The following is an 11,483-nucleotide window of genomic DNA, read 5'->3' on the forward strand; positions in this document are numbered from 1 at the left end:
GAGACAACCAGTTGAACAATAACCATAGCACTTGCATCTCCACTAAACAAAGCATATCTACTAGTTCTGCTTAAAAGAAATATCAGGTGAGACTAAACTGTATCAATGAAACCTCAAAACATTCATAGGTCGGTCAATTCAAACACTTAATTAGAATTTCCTTTGTGAATTATCCGTGCATCAACTCTCAATTAGAGTTTGCGTTTAAGAGGTAGAGTAAGAGTTAGGATTTATAGTGAACAGAAGAAGTGACATAGAAGTTGATGCTGAATTGTTTCTGTATTAACCTTTTTTATAGTCACAATTTCTGTAAGTAATTCTCCTTTACAATGATGCTCAATATACAAGTAAGAAGGCACTCTAATTTATAAACTCTCTTGCAAGTCAAAAAGCAAGTGAATTGAGAAAAAGAACAAACAAAAACTGTCATAAATGACAGATTGCTCTTTACTCTTCATCCTTCAAGCTACTTGCAATCTAGAAGTGAGATCAACAAAGGCATCTTCTTTGCAAGGAATTGTCAGACCCCCATGGGGATGATGAAAGCCAAACTCTTCCTCTGCACGGTTGAGCAGTTTCTGGAACGATGGATCGTTTAAGTAAGATATTGGAACCACGAACCGCTTCCTTTGAATCTCTCCCACATAAACGGCAACATGGCCTTTTGGAACATTCAGTCGGTTTTTGGTAAACCCTGACTGCATCTTCAAGATTTGCTTGGCATGAGGAACCAAAGATAGCAATCTAATCCCCATTTGTGTTAAGATGAAAGGTCGAGAAATATTTGAAAAATGTTTTAAGATTTGATCAGATTGGTACAGAACCAAGTAGAAGAGGAAGTTAACAATTGAATTTGGTTGTTTGAGCCTCATAGTATGTTTATATTTATAGAGTTAGGATGAAAGAGCTATGAAAGTTATTGGTGCTTATCCAGTTGCTAAGTGGGGCATTGGAGTTTGGTGGTTGGGTGTTTGAGTAGACCCTTCCACATGGCTTTGCCCAACTAATCAAAGCTGATTCTATTATCTCTTCCTTTCTCTCCACAGATATTACATGGTTTATATTTGTTTGTAGAAATTTTTCTTGTTTTGTTGGCCAAGTTGTTCCATTCATCACAAGCCATGGTCCTAGCACCTTAGTTGTTACACCAGATTAAATGGCTCAAGATACAATGAAAATGGAAAAAAAGAATATTAGTGTGACTGGATTTCTTTTCAATGGGTGAACCATTAATTTTTTTATTTTGTTAGAATATCTTGACTATATTATTTGACGTTTCAAATGACCAAGTATAGGGATCTCGAATCAAAGTATAAAAAATGGACTCCAAACAATAAAACAATTTGTTTTATTTTTTAGAACTTTTAAGTTTTATAATGGCATAAGTTACAATAAATTTTGTAGGTTGATTGTATAATGAATATACATCATATTCATATTTTGTATATTAATACCAAATTTATTGAGAGAAAAATGCATATAAAAAACGTTATCATATACCAAATATGAAATATATAATTAAGAATAATATACTTAAAGTATAGCCTTGATATTTCAATTGCATATCAAATTTCAAGTATATCATTTATGTGTCAATAGTATATCACCATTCGTTCATAGTGTAATAACCACTTTCATTGGATTAACTTCTGTAAACTTAGATCACATGAAATTGTTTTTTTAAAATGTAAACATAGCAGTTATTGTTTTTTTTCTACATGCATCTCACAGATACAGTGGAAGAATCGTTGCACCAATTTGATGAATAACCCCTCTCCATCCCAAATAGATGCATCCAAATGGCGTCTATCGATATATAGGATCTTCTACTCTGATTACCATGTAAAATCATCAATTGACTCAAATTTTTAAGGGATAAAAAGATAAATTTAATATTATATCAACACTTTAATATGTTAATTTATTTAGAAAAATACTTTAATATGTTCAATCGCCAATTGATCCAAAAGCTTAAGATGATAAATGATGGTAAACTTAATTATATTAACACTTTAACACTCTTTCTATATACTAAAAAAACTTCCCGTCACTTGAGGGATTGAAAATTTGTAGAAGATCCAATAAGTGAAAATCAATGTTCATTGAAAAAGAAATGACATTACAAAGGTTCGAAAACATGGCCTCCTACTATGATATTACGTTAAATCACCCATCAACTCAAAAGCTTAAGTTGATCAGTCAAACAACCAACAACAAGTGCAATCTACTAAAACATAAACTCAACATCATTGCATTGTTCCATCTTTGGATTTAGGAGGTTGTTAACTGCTTATTAAAGTTGTGCTTAGAGAATAAATCAATGTTTCATATTCACTTTGGTGAATTGTGAATTTTTTGCATTGGGACAAGCTTGTCCCTCTGTTCCATCTGAAGGAAGTGATCACTGCAAGATTGCTACTTTTGGAGAAGATATTGAGTACTCCATCACTCTTCATCAATGAATATAAACACGATTCATTGTAGCTTGCTAATCATAAAGAACTTTCAAACATTATTTTCTTAAAGTGTTTTGCAATCTGTTAAGAAAATATTGTATTCATTGTTGTGGGTGCAATATTTGGCAATTCACCAATGTCTAATGTCTCAAACAATGCCAAAACTCCAGTTTCTAATAACAAGATTCCCATTTAATAAAATCTGCTTCCCTCATTTAATAAAATCTATTTGTTTACTTTATGAAAAGTTTCATTTCTTGTTAAAATTGGAAAAAGAAATCTTTCCCTCAAACCCAAATCCTTCATTAACAAAGTGGAGTCTCCATGTAACTATTTGGGTCTTGCTTCTTACTTTCCACAAAAAGATCAGTGTTTTTGCTGAATAAAATTGTTCCTTTTCCTTTACTCTCTCCTTGTATGACAAAAATGGACTTTCCTCCTTCCCAATGAATGTCCATAACCTATTGATATTAATATTCTGTGCTGAAAACACGACATCCACTAATATAACCATTAGCTTAAAGTTTTGGGTTCTTTTATCATATGTGATGGGTCCTTGACATGATTTTATCATATAAGAGCTCAAAGATATAACTCTAATTCCATGATCGCCTCAGCAACTCTCGGTATAACATTAACAGAGAACCTCTAAATCAAGCACGTGTTTTCTATTTTTCTTTTTCATACTTAAAAGAGAGCTTAACTCACTATAGTTGCTGAAAGTATTATATTCAGCATTTGGCTTAGTTACAGTTTTAGCTCTTTTTTAATATCAGAGGACATTGAAATGATATTTCAACAGTGAGGCCTTTTTCTTTTTCGCACAATGATCTTATTTTCACTGCAATTTATAACTTTTTATTGATGTTCAAGTGGCTTTGTAATTCTACCACCTTTTCATTTCTAATTGCATCTATATATACAAATTTTACTTCATAGTAACATTTAACTTATCTCCGACTGAAAAAAATTAAAAAAATAATGGTCAAAACTGCAAGCAGGATTGCTCTTTGTTGTCAACTTTCATGAAGTGTGCAATCTAGAAGTGACATCAATGAACGCTTCTTCTTTGCAGGGAATGGTCAAACCTCCTGTTGGGTGGTTGAATCCAAACTCTTCTTCAGCCCTCCTTAGCAAGTCTAAAAATGAAGGATGGTTCAAGTAAGATATCGGAACCAAAAACCGCGTCTTCTGAACTTCCCCCACGTATACTGCGATGTGACCTTTAGGAACACTGGATTGACATCTCCCAGAAATGGACTGTGCTTTGAGAATTTGCTTGGCACTAAAGAGAATCGACGGTAAACGAAATCCCATGTCTAAATTGGATTGAATTGAGGGATCAATGAAGAACTTTGAATGGTAAGTGGTACTGCTTGAATGAGAATGTGTGAGAAGATTTGAGTTCGAGATAAGTTGTATATTTGATATGTATATATAGGAGGAGATATGAACAGAGAATGAAGATAGGTGTCTAGGACAACCTGCTATATCAAATATTCACATGGGTTGTTCAAGTGATTGAAGTACACTCAATTTCAAATTTGATCCAATTTCTGCTACTGTGGACCTACTTGTCCCAATAAATGAAGTCATATTCAAACATTTTCAACTGGCTGAAAAATATTAGTAGGTATTGAGTATAGGCCAAATGAGCTGGAATTAAGTTGAAATATTGAATAGTTCAAAAATATGTGGTGTATATCAGGATGGATATTGTATCATCAGCGGAAAATGCTATATATGTCTGAAGGATGTTTATAATCTGAAAGTTTTGTCATTTAGGTGGTTTAATTTGTTATGGAATCGAAAAATAAAGAAAACAGACAAAAATTTACTTGGTTCTGTATTTGTCGCTTCCACGGATGGAGGGAACAACAATTTTATTAAAGAGAAAATTTATAATACAAATGCAAAATTCATAATACAAATGCGATGTGTCTCTAGGATAGAGAGTTTATGCCGTGTACTTCTCTAAATCCTAAGGTTAAAATCATAAATAGTTATAGCAAATATGAATTCAACTTAGGTGTTGGGCGAAGTGGAACATACAAAAGTTCCACCCATCTCATCTCAATCCAAGAGTGACTGCTCATTCGAATAACTTCTCATAATGCATCAAAAGAAGCGCAGAAGGACCAAGCACCAGTGACCCATTAGCCAAATCCATGTGTGGTTTTAAAGACTTTCAGACATAGAAAGCAGCTCTTGTTTTCAAGTTGTTAAAATATTTGTTAGAATGGCTTGAATATGTTATTTGTTGAGTTTTATAAGCATTGGGCCTCGGGTTTAATGTAGTTTTATATATGAATCCTCTAATTCCATTGACACCTCTATATCTGCATGATATGATTTCTGATATCCTCCTCTAGTCTCAATGGCATCTTTATTTTTCTACTATTTCACTTTCTCAACAATATGAAACAAAGAAAGACAGATGTTATGTGGTGAAAGTAAAGTTTGAGGATCTATAGAATATAGACAAGAATAAGCTACATAGGAATTGATTCTGAATTGTTTCTGTATGCACATATATCTACTTTTGTTGGTAAACAGTTCTTTACAATGCAACTCATTTATAGGCTATGGCTAACGATGGAGTATATTCTCTTGCAAGTCAAAAGGCAAGTGAATAGAGAACATTTTGAAAAACAAATGGTCAAAAAATGAAAGATTGCCATTTGCTCTTCATCCTTCAAGATGCTTGCAATCTAGAAGTGATTTCAGTGAAGGCATCTTCTTTGCAAGGAATTGTTAGGCCCCCTTGAGGATGATGGAAACCGAACTCTTCTTCTGCGTGGCAGAGCAGTTGTTTGAATGACGGATGGTTTAAGTAAGATATCGGAACCACGAACCGTTTCCTTTGAATCTCTCCCACATAAACTGCTACATGCCCTTTTGGAACATCTAACTGGTTTTTGGTAAGTCCTGACTGAATCTTCAGGATTTGCTTGGCATGAGGAACCAAAGAAAGCAAGCGAATCCCCATTTGTTTGAGATGAAAGACTACGAAAAGATCTAAGTTACGATTGGATTGGTTCCAAACCAACTAGAAGAGAAAGTCAAGTGAAAATGGTATTTGAATTCTCATATGATGTTAATATTTATAAAGTTTTGAAGAAAGCTCTAGCAGGTGAATGGTGCTTATCAGTAAGGTGTTGGAGTTTGGTGGTTGGGTATCTGAGTGAACCCTTCCACATGGTTTTGCCAAACTAATAAAAATTTATCCAAATAAAGCTAAGGAAGACATTTGAGTGGACCCTTCCACATGACTTTGTCCATCAGTTTATGTCTTAAGCCACACTATCTTTTGTAGTATACTTTTGTATCTCAGAGTATTAGTCTATTTACATTCCTTTAATGAAAAGTTTCTTATCTTTTTCTAAAAAAAAAAAGAAAACATTGCTTTGTCTATTCTACCCTCCACACATATTCTGTGGTTTATATTTGTTTGTATCACAAGATTCTATTCTGCTGGCCTAGTTGTTCCATTCATGGCAAACAACATTGTGCAAGTAAAGTTGTAGCAGTAGAGATTAAATGAATCAAGATAGAATGTATCACATCGATATTAGAAGTACAAAATATCCATGTTTGGCAACCTGTCTGTGGAGGAGTCAATTGGTGCATCATTGAACTAGTGGTGGAATGCCTTGGATTTGTTATCTGACACTTTGAACAACCAAATATCCATTGGAATGCCTAATTTGTTTACATATTTGTCATCTTTATGTTATTTACGTCCTTGCCTTAGTACATTGAGCATTGATTGACAGTGAAGTCTACAAATTGGAACAAAATTTGCTTCACAGGACATAATACACTTAGCTCCACTTAGCTCCATGTTGTAGGACTTTTGTTGTAGCATTTGATTATTGAGTACCTCTATAATGCAAATCAAGTTCATTTTTTTAGAGTACAAATAGAAGTGAGAATTTGAACTTGAAACCTCTTGTCTTCAGATAAGTGATATTTGAGCTAAGCTGTTGATGGTATTCATCACATGGGAGAATGTTAGATTTGCAGTCGCAGCTGCAAAGTCATTTTCTTTTGAAATACACCCAAAAAGAGCATCTGATTCTAAGGTAAAACTTTTACTTGGTTCAATATGAACAAATACCAAGGAAATGTTTACATGTATAAAGACTTAATTGAATACAAGTCAAATATAACTTTCAGTAGATTTTATCTCATAAAAGAGTCATAAAGATAATTAGTAATGAATAAAGCTTTGTTTGAAGAAATGTTTCATTGCAACTGATATTTGTCATTGATGTACAAATGGCTTTGTAACTCTCCACTTTTTCTAATCTAACCATTTACATACAAAATATCTCCGATACACTAAAATGAATAGAGAATTTTTTTTTTTGTCAAAACTGTGGGGAGAATTGCTCCTTGTTCTCAAATCATTCATGAACTTTGCAATTTAGAAGTAACATCAATGAAGGCTTCTTCCTTGCAGGGAATTCTCAAACCTCCAGTTGGGTGGCTGAATCCAAACTCTTCTTCAGCCTTGTTGAGCAAGTCTATGAATGAAGGTTGACTCAAGTACGATATTGGAACGAAAAACCGCTTTCTGTCGGTTTCTCCCACGTACACTGGAATGTGGCCTTTGGGAACAATGGACTGACATCTTGCTGAGACAGACTGCATCTTGAGAACTTGCTTGGCAGCGGAAAGAAGAACCGAAGGCAAACGAATTCCCATGGCTAAATTGGATTGAATCTTTTTGGAAGTGGTAAACTTCAATGCTTGAATGAGAATATGTGAAAGATTTGAAGTTGGAGATTAGTTGTTTGTTTAGAGTCTATATATAGAATGAGAAAAGAGAAGGTATTGTGACATATGAATAGAAGATGGGAAACCAAGAAAGTTGGGTTCATCAATGGCTCACATGGGTTGCTCCATTGGTTAAGGTACATTCATTTTCTCATTGGCACCAATTTCTGGTAAGATGGCCCCATATGTCATAATACGTGAAGTCATATTGATCTAAACAAAATGGGACACAAAAATTGTAACTATTTCAATTAGCATTAAAATCATGTCAAGAAAACTACATTAAATATAGATATATTAGTTAATGATGTAATAATAGTTTCATGTGAGATCAAACTAGGATTTTTTTTTATAAATAATGTTACTTTTAAAAAAATGTCAAAAATATGGTAGAAGAAAAACTATTACAAAAAGTTAAGTCATCTACTCGGTTCATAATGCGTTGTTATGGATCAGGTACACGACAAGGCAATGAAGACATAGACCCAGTCCATGACTTCGATGTAAAATGTGGGATTTTCCTAATTACTCGTAAAAAAATATTTTTGAAAACTTTTCTTTTTAACAAACTTAAATTTTGGTTAATTATATATATAAATACCATCTTTACTTTCTTATTATCCAAAACAATTTACCATATATAATTATATTTATTCAATAAATAATAATATAAAATATTTAGATAAACAAAATCAATTATTTCAATCTTATATATTTTAAATATACACTAAGCTAATTTAAATTTACATTCTGAAAATTTTAATTATATTTCTATCTAATTTAAGATTTTAATTATATTTCTATTTAATTTAAAATTTTAATGGAAAATTAAATTGTAAATAAGAATAAGAGTACAAACTTACTATTTTTATTTCATTTTTAATTTATAAACTTCATCTCTTTTTTCATATATTTTTAAGAAATCCAACCTTATATTTCGAAATTTATTTAAAAAAATTATAAAATTTTTTAAACTATATATAAATAAAAATTGTAATTTTTGAAATAATTTATTAATTCTTACAACAAACTTATAATAATAACAATAATAATAATAATAATGAGGGTACTCGATTCTCAAAAAAACCGAACCGATCAAACAACGTTAGATCACCAACACAGAAGTAGGGTTTTTCATCGGCACATAAAAACCCTCACTTCTTCTTCATAAAAACCCTCACTTCTTCTTGACCTAATTCGCGCCGTTGATCTCCGGTTCGATCGGTTTCTACGCTGTAATCTCAAGCTGTCTCCTACCTTATCCTTCCCTCTCTTTTTCTTCTTCTTCTTCGTATATGCATATCTTCAAATTTGCTGCTTTTTTTGTCTGATTATTCATCTGGGTTTGTTTGCAACAGGAAGGAGGAAGAATTTCAAATCAAGAAGAAAAATGTCAGCGTGAGTGGAATTCTGTTTATTATACGAGCTGCTAGCTTCCCTTTAAATTCATATGGTTTTTATTTTTTTAAGCTGTTGAATGCTCGCCCCCAATTCTTTTCGTTTTTTTGCTTGTTTTCTTTGTATACTTGTAGTCATCAGCGATGCCTTGTGTTTTGTAAAGTGGAATCTGCAGGTTGTAATCAATTATTTGAGTGTCCACTTGTCTAGATTATGAATATGAAAAAAGTGATGAATGGTAACTTGATTGGTGAAGGTGGAGCAATAAATGTAATGCTTTGAGATGAATATTGTATGTTATGGACTTAGTACATATTGAATATTGAACTTTGAACTGAAATATGTTATTTGTTTGTGGATTTGTTACAATACTTTGTTGGGGATTGATATATATTGTCTTAGGAGCCAATATCTAATGAACTACTATTTAGCATCCTTTTGCTATTGGATCAGTTTTTGTTGCAAGTAGCTATATATTGCCTTCTATTGCTTGATTGCCGTATTGTGCAGTGGATATATTATGATCCCTTATAATTAGATTTCTTATGCAGTGATGAAGGTGCAGTTGTTGCCGAGGCTCCGGCCCCAGCTCTTGGTGAGCCAATGGACATTGAGACTGCATTGCAACTTGTTCTTAGAAAATCATTAGCTCATGGTGGGCTTGTTCGTGGTCTACATGAAAGTGCTAAAGCAATTGAGAAACATGCTGCTCAGCTCTGCGTCTTGGGAGAAGACTGCAACCAGCCAGATTACGTTAAACTCGTCAAGGCACTTTGTGCCGAGCACAATGTAAACCTGATGACAGTTCCAAGTGCAAAGACCCTTGGCGAATGGGCTGGTGTAAGTATTTAATCTGTTTAGCCACTGAGATGAAAATGTTTTAGCTTTTGGTGTTTTTTTTTTTTTGCTATCTCTGCCATCGGTTGTATTGTAATTGACAATTGTTCTACTATGATTGAACCTGTACCTGCCACTACTTAGCTAGATGTTTTTACCTGCTGATACTTAGCTTCATGTATCACGATGTGTTTTTACTTGCTTGCCTCGATTCAGCTCGTTTTCTTTCTTCTTCTTGGTGTTCTTTGAAAGGCTAATTATTCTATTCACGATATCAGTTTGTATTGCAGTACTCTCATTTTTTTTTTGTTGTCTTGTTCTCTGAAATTCCTTCAGTTACCGTTTCTTGTATTTTCGAGCATCTGTTTTTATTATATCAATGAAAGGCCCTGCTTCTTTTATGTATATATCCATGCAAAATCCACAAAACCTTTTCTCACTAACATTTCCATTGGGAAAATTCGTTTTTTGCTTGTGATATTTGCACTCTACACCATATATTTTAGTTTGATTTCAAGATGTGATTAATATGTGCATATTAGCACTCAGATCAAAAGTTTTCCCTTATCTGAGTTCTGGATAATGAGTTATTTTCTTAATGTTTGGTCTAATGCAGCTTTGCAAGATTGATTCCGAAGGAAAGGCTAGGAAGGTTGTTGGGTGCTCTTGTGTTGTAGTTAAGGTACGTTGTGTTCATCACCTGTGGAGAAAATGTTCTATCCCATCTTTTCTTTTATTCTCGATACAGTTTTTGTTTACTTGAAATTTGAATTTCCATCCCCAGGACTTTGGGGAAGATCATGAGGCACTTCACATTGTCCAGAAGCACGTGAGTTCAAATTGATTACCCGAATGGTGGTGTTTATTGGTATCACTAAGAAAGTTTTTGATCTTTAGTTATGTTTAGGTTGGTTCCCTGCTGCTGCTGAACACGTTTTTACCCTGTAATGTTTTTCTTTGTTATATTGATTGATGGAAAAATTTTCGGCAAACAGAAACACAATTTGTTTATCAAGAGTCTCCTTGCCAAGGGTATAAGGGAATTTAATTTTATCATATGCTAACAAGTTTTAGGATTTACCTATTCCCTTTCTTTTTGGAGGTTAATCCAACAATCTTCCTGAGTTTTTTTACCTATAAACTTAACATGTGAGCATGTTGATCATGGTTGCGTGGGTTATTTCTAATTTTTAATTAGTTACAAAATGTAAGCATATCCATATTGGAATCCTAATGGATAGGAAGAAAATGGTTTATTATACATATTGGTGGGTAAGTACGGACGATTTTAGTATGGGCTAAATTATATATAAAAAAAAGTGTTCCTGTACTTGGCGTAAAATGTTGTAATATTATTCCATGATGTTTTATAAACTAATCTTTGGTTTAGAGATTCAAAGGTGTGTTTGAGACTAATTTTGAGATGGTTAGGATTGCTTTTCTCTTTCTAAAATCACTTTTCTTTCAAGTGATGGTCTTTGATACAAATTTAAAAAAATATAAAATTGCTTCAAATAAATTTTGGAGGAATTAAGTTTGTTTAGATATTGATTGAGTTGCTCTCAAGCCAATTTAGCTTTTGTAAAGAATTCGTCGGACATAAATTGTCCGTCATTAAATAGTTTTAGTGAATTGTTATTAAAATAAACATTTTATATATGTTTTGAATTGTTTTTAATATCTATATATAAACACATATTTATATAAGACCTTTTATAAAAGACTGAACTCATCTCTTGTTCCTTGGATAAGAATTTATCAATAAAATAAGTAGAAATATATTTTATACAATTATTAATTGAATAATTATAAATTGGAACAAAACATAATTATTAAAAATTAATTTTAAATATATGAAAATCACTTAGGGTTGGGTAGCAAACATAAAATTTGATTGTATTAAATCTCTTTTTCAAAATTTACTGTTCTAATTATCACTCTCGAACATATCTTAAACCTGAACGCAAAGAAACTATTTTTTCTTTGCAAACTTAATTTAAAAAGCTAATC

At 32.6% G+C, this 11,483-nt stretch overlaps 5 protein-coding genes across 7 annotated transcripts; 1 reads left to right on the forward strand and 4 right to left on the reverse strand.

The window, feature by feature from the left end:
* Window positions 1-260: 260 nt before the first annotated feature.
* LOC103497281 (auxin-responsive protein SAUR24-like) lies at window positions 261-842 on the reverse strand. The gene has a single exon (XM_008459410.3). The coding sequence runs from the start codon at window positions 753-755 to the stop codon at window positions 462-464; it is 294 nt and encodes a 97-aa protein (XP_008457632.2). The 5' UTR covers window positions 756-842; the 3' UTR covers window positions 261-461.
* A 2,461-nt stretch (window positions 843-3,303) lies between these two features.
* Window positions 3,304-3,858, reverse strand: LOC103497280 (auxin-responsive protein SAUR23-like). Its single transcript, XM_008459409.2, has one exon. It carries the CDS (start codon window positions 3,771-3,773, stop codon window positions 3,480-3,482), a length of 294 nt encoding a protein of 97 aa, XP_008457631.1. The 5' UTR covers window positions 3,774-3,858; the 3' UTR covers window positions 3,304-3,479.
* Window positions 3,859-5,151: 1,293 nt separating this feature from the next.
* On the reverse strand, window positions 5,152-5,445 carry LOC107991558 (auxin-responsive protein SAUR24-like). Its single transcript, XM_017046669.2, has one exon. It carries the CDS (start codon window positions 5,443-5,445, stop codon window positions 5,152-5,154), a length of 294 nt encoding a protein of 97 aa, XP_016902158.1.
* A 1,270-nt stretch (window positions 5,446-6,715) lies between these two features.
* On the reverse strand, window positions 6,716-7,222 carry LOC103497278 (auxin-responsive protein SAUR21-like). The gene has a single exon (XM_017046678.2). It carries the CDS (start codon window positions 7,164-7,166, stop codon window positions 6,870-6,872), a length of 297 nt encoding a protein of 98 aa, XP_016902167.2. The 5' UTR covers window positions 7,167-7,222; the 3' UTR covers window positions 6,716-6,869.
* A 1,088-nt stretch (window positions 7,223-8,310) lies between these two features.
* On the forward strand, window positions 8,311-10,529 carry LOC103497279 (40S ribosomal protein S12-like). 3 transcript variants are annotated; one of them, XM_008459408.3, is made up of 5 exons: window positions 8,311-8,473; window positions 8,597-8,636; window positions 9,188-9,476; window positions 10,090-10,155; window positions 10,258-10,529. In XM_008459408.3, the coding sequence occupies exons 2-5, from the start codon at window positions 8,629-8,631 to the stop codon at window positions 10,315-10,317; spliced, it is 423 nt and encodes a 140-aa protein (XP_008457630.1). In that variant the 5' UTR covers window positions 8,311-8,473; window positions 8,597-8,628; the 3' UTR covers window positions 10,318-10,529. The 3 variants fall into 3 exon arrangements, with proteins under 3 accessions (XP_008457630.1, XP_050947591.1, XP_050947590.1); XM_051091634.1 differs by having other exon boundaries at window positions 8,324-8,473; window positions 8,601-8,636; XM_051091633.1 differs by having other exon boundaries at window positions 8,356-8,486.
* The last annotated feature ends 954 nt before the right edge of the window (window positions 10,530-11,483 follow it).

This window comes from Cucumis melo, chromosome 11 (assembly GCF_025177605.1).
Source record: "Cucumis melo cultivar AY chromosome 11, USDA_Cmelo_AY_1.0, whole genome shotgun sequence".
Classification (NCBI taxonomy): Eukaryota; Viridiplantae; Streptophyta; class Magnoliopsida; order Cucurbitales; family Cucurbitaceae; genus Cucumis; species Cucumis melo.

Excerpts from the sequence above, each read along its gene's own strand:
- LOC103497281 (XM_008459410.3), bottom strand. The coding sequence starts at position 755 with ATGGGGATTAGATTGCTATCTTTGGTTCCTCATGCCAAGCAAATCTTG.
- LOC103497278 (XM_017046678.2), bottom strand. The coding sequence starts at position 7,166 with ATGGGAATTCGTTTGCCTTCGGTTCTTCTTTCCGCTGCCAAGCAAGTT.
- LOC103497280 (XM_008459409.2), bottom strand. The coding sequence starts at position 3,773 with ATGGGATTTCGTTTACCGTCGATTCTCTTTAGTGCCAAGCAAATTCTC.
- LOC103497279 (XM_008459408.3), top strand. Across the intron at positions 9,477-10,089 it reads CCCTTGGCGAATGGGCTGGT|CTTTGCAAGATTGATTCCGA; the intron begins GTAAGTATTTAA and ends GGTCTAATGCAG. Across the intron at positions 10,156-10,257 it reads GCTCTTGTGTTGTAGTTAAG|GACTTTGGGGAAGATCATGA; the intron begins GTACGTTGTGTT and ends TTCCATCCCCAG.
- LOC107991558 (XM_017046669.2), bottom strand. The coding sequence starts at position 5,445 with ATGGGGATTCGCTTGCTTTCTTTGGTTCCTCATGCCAAGCAAATCCTG.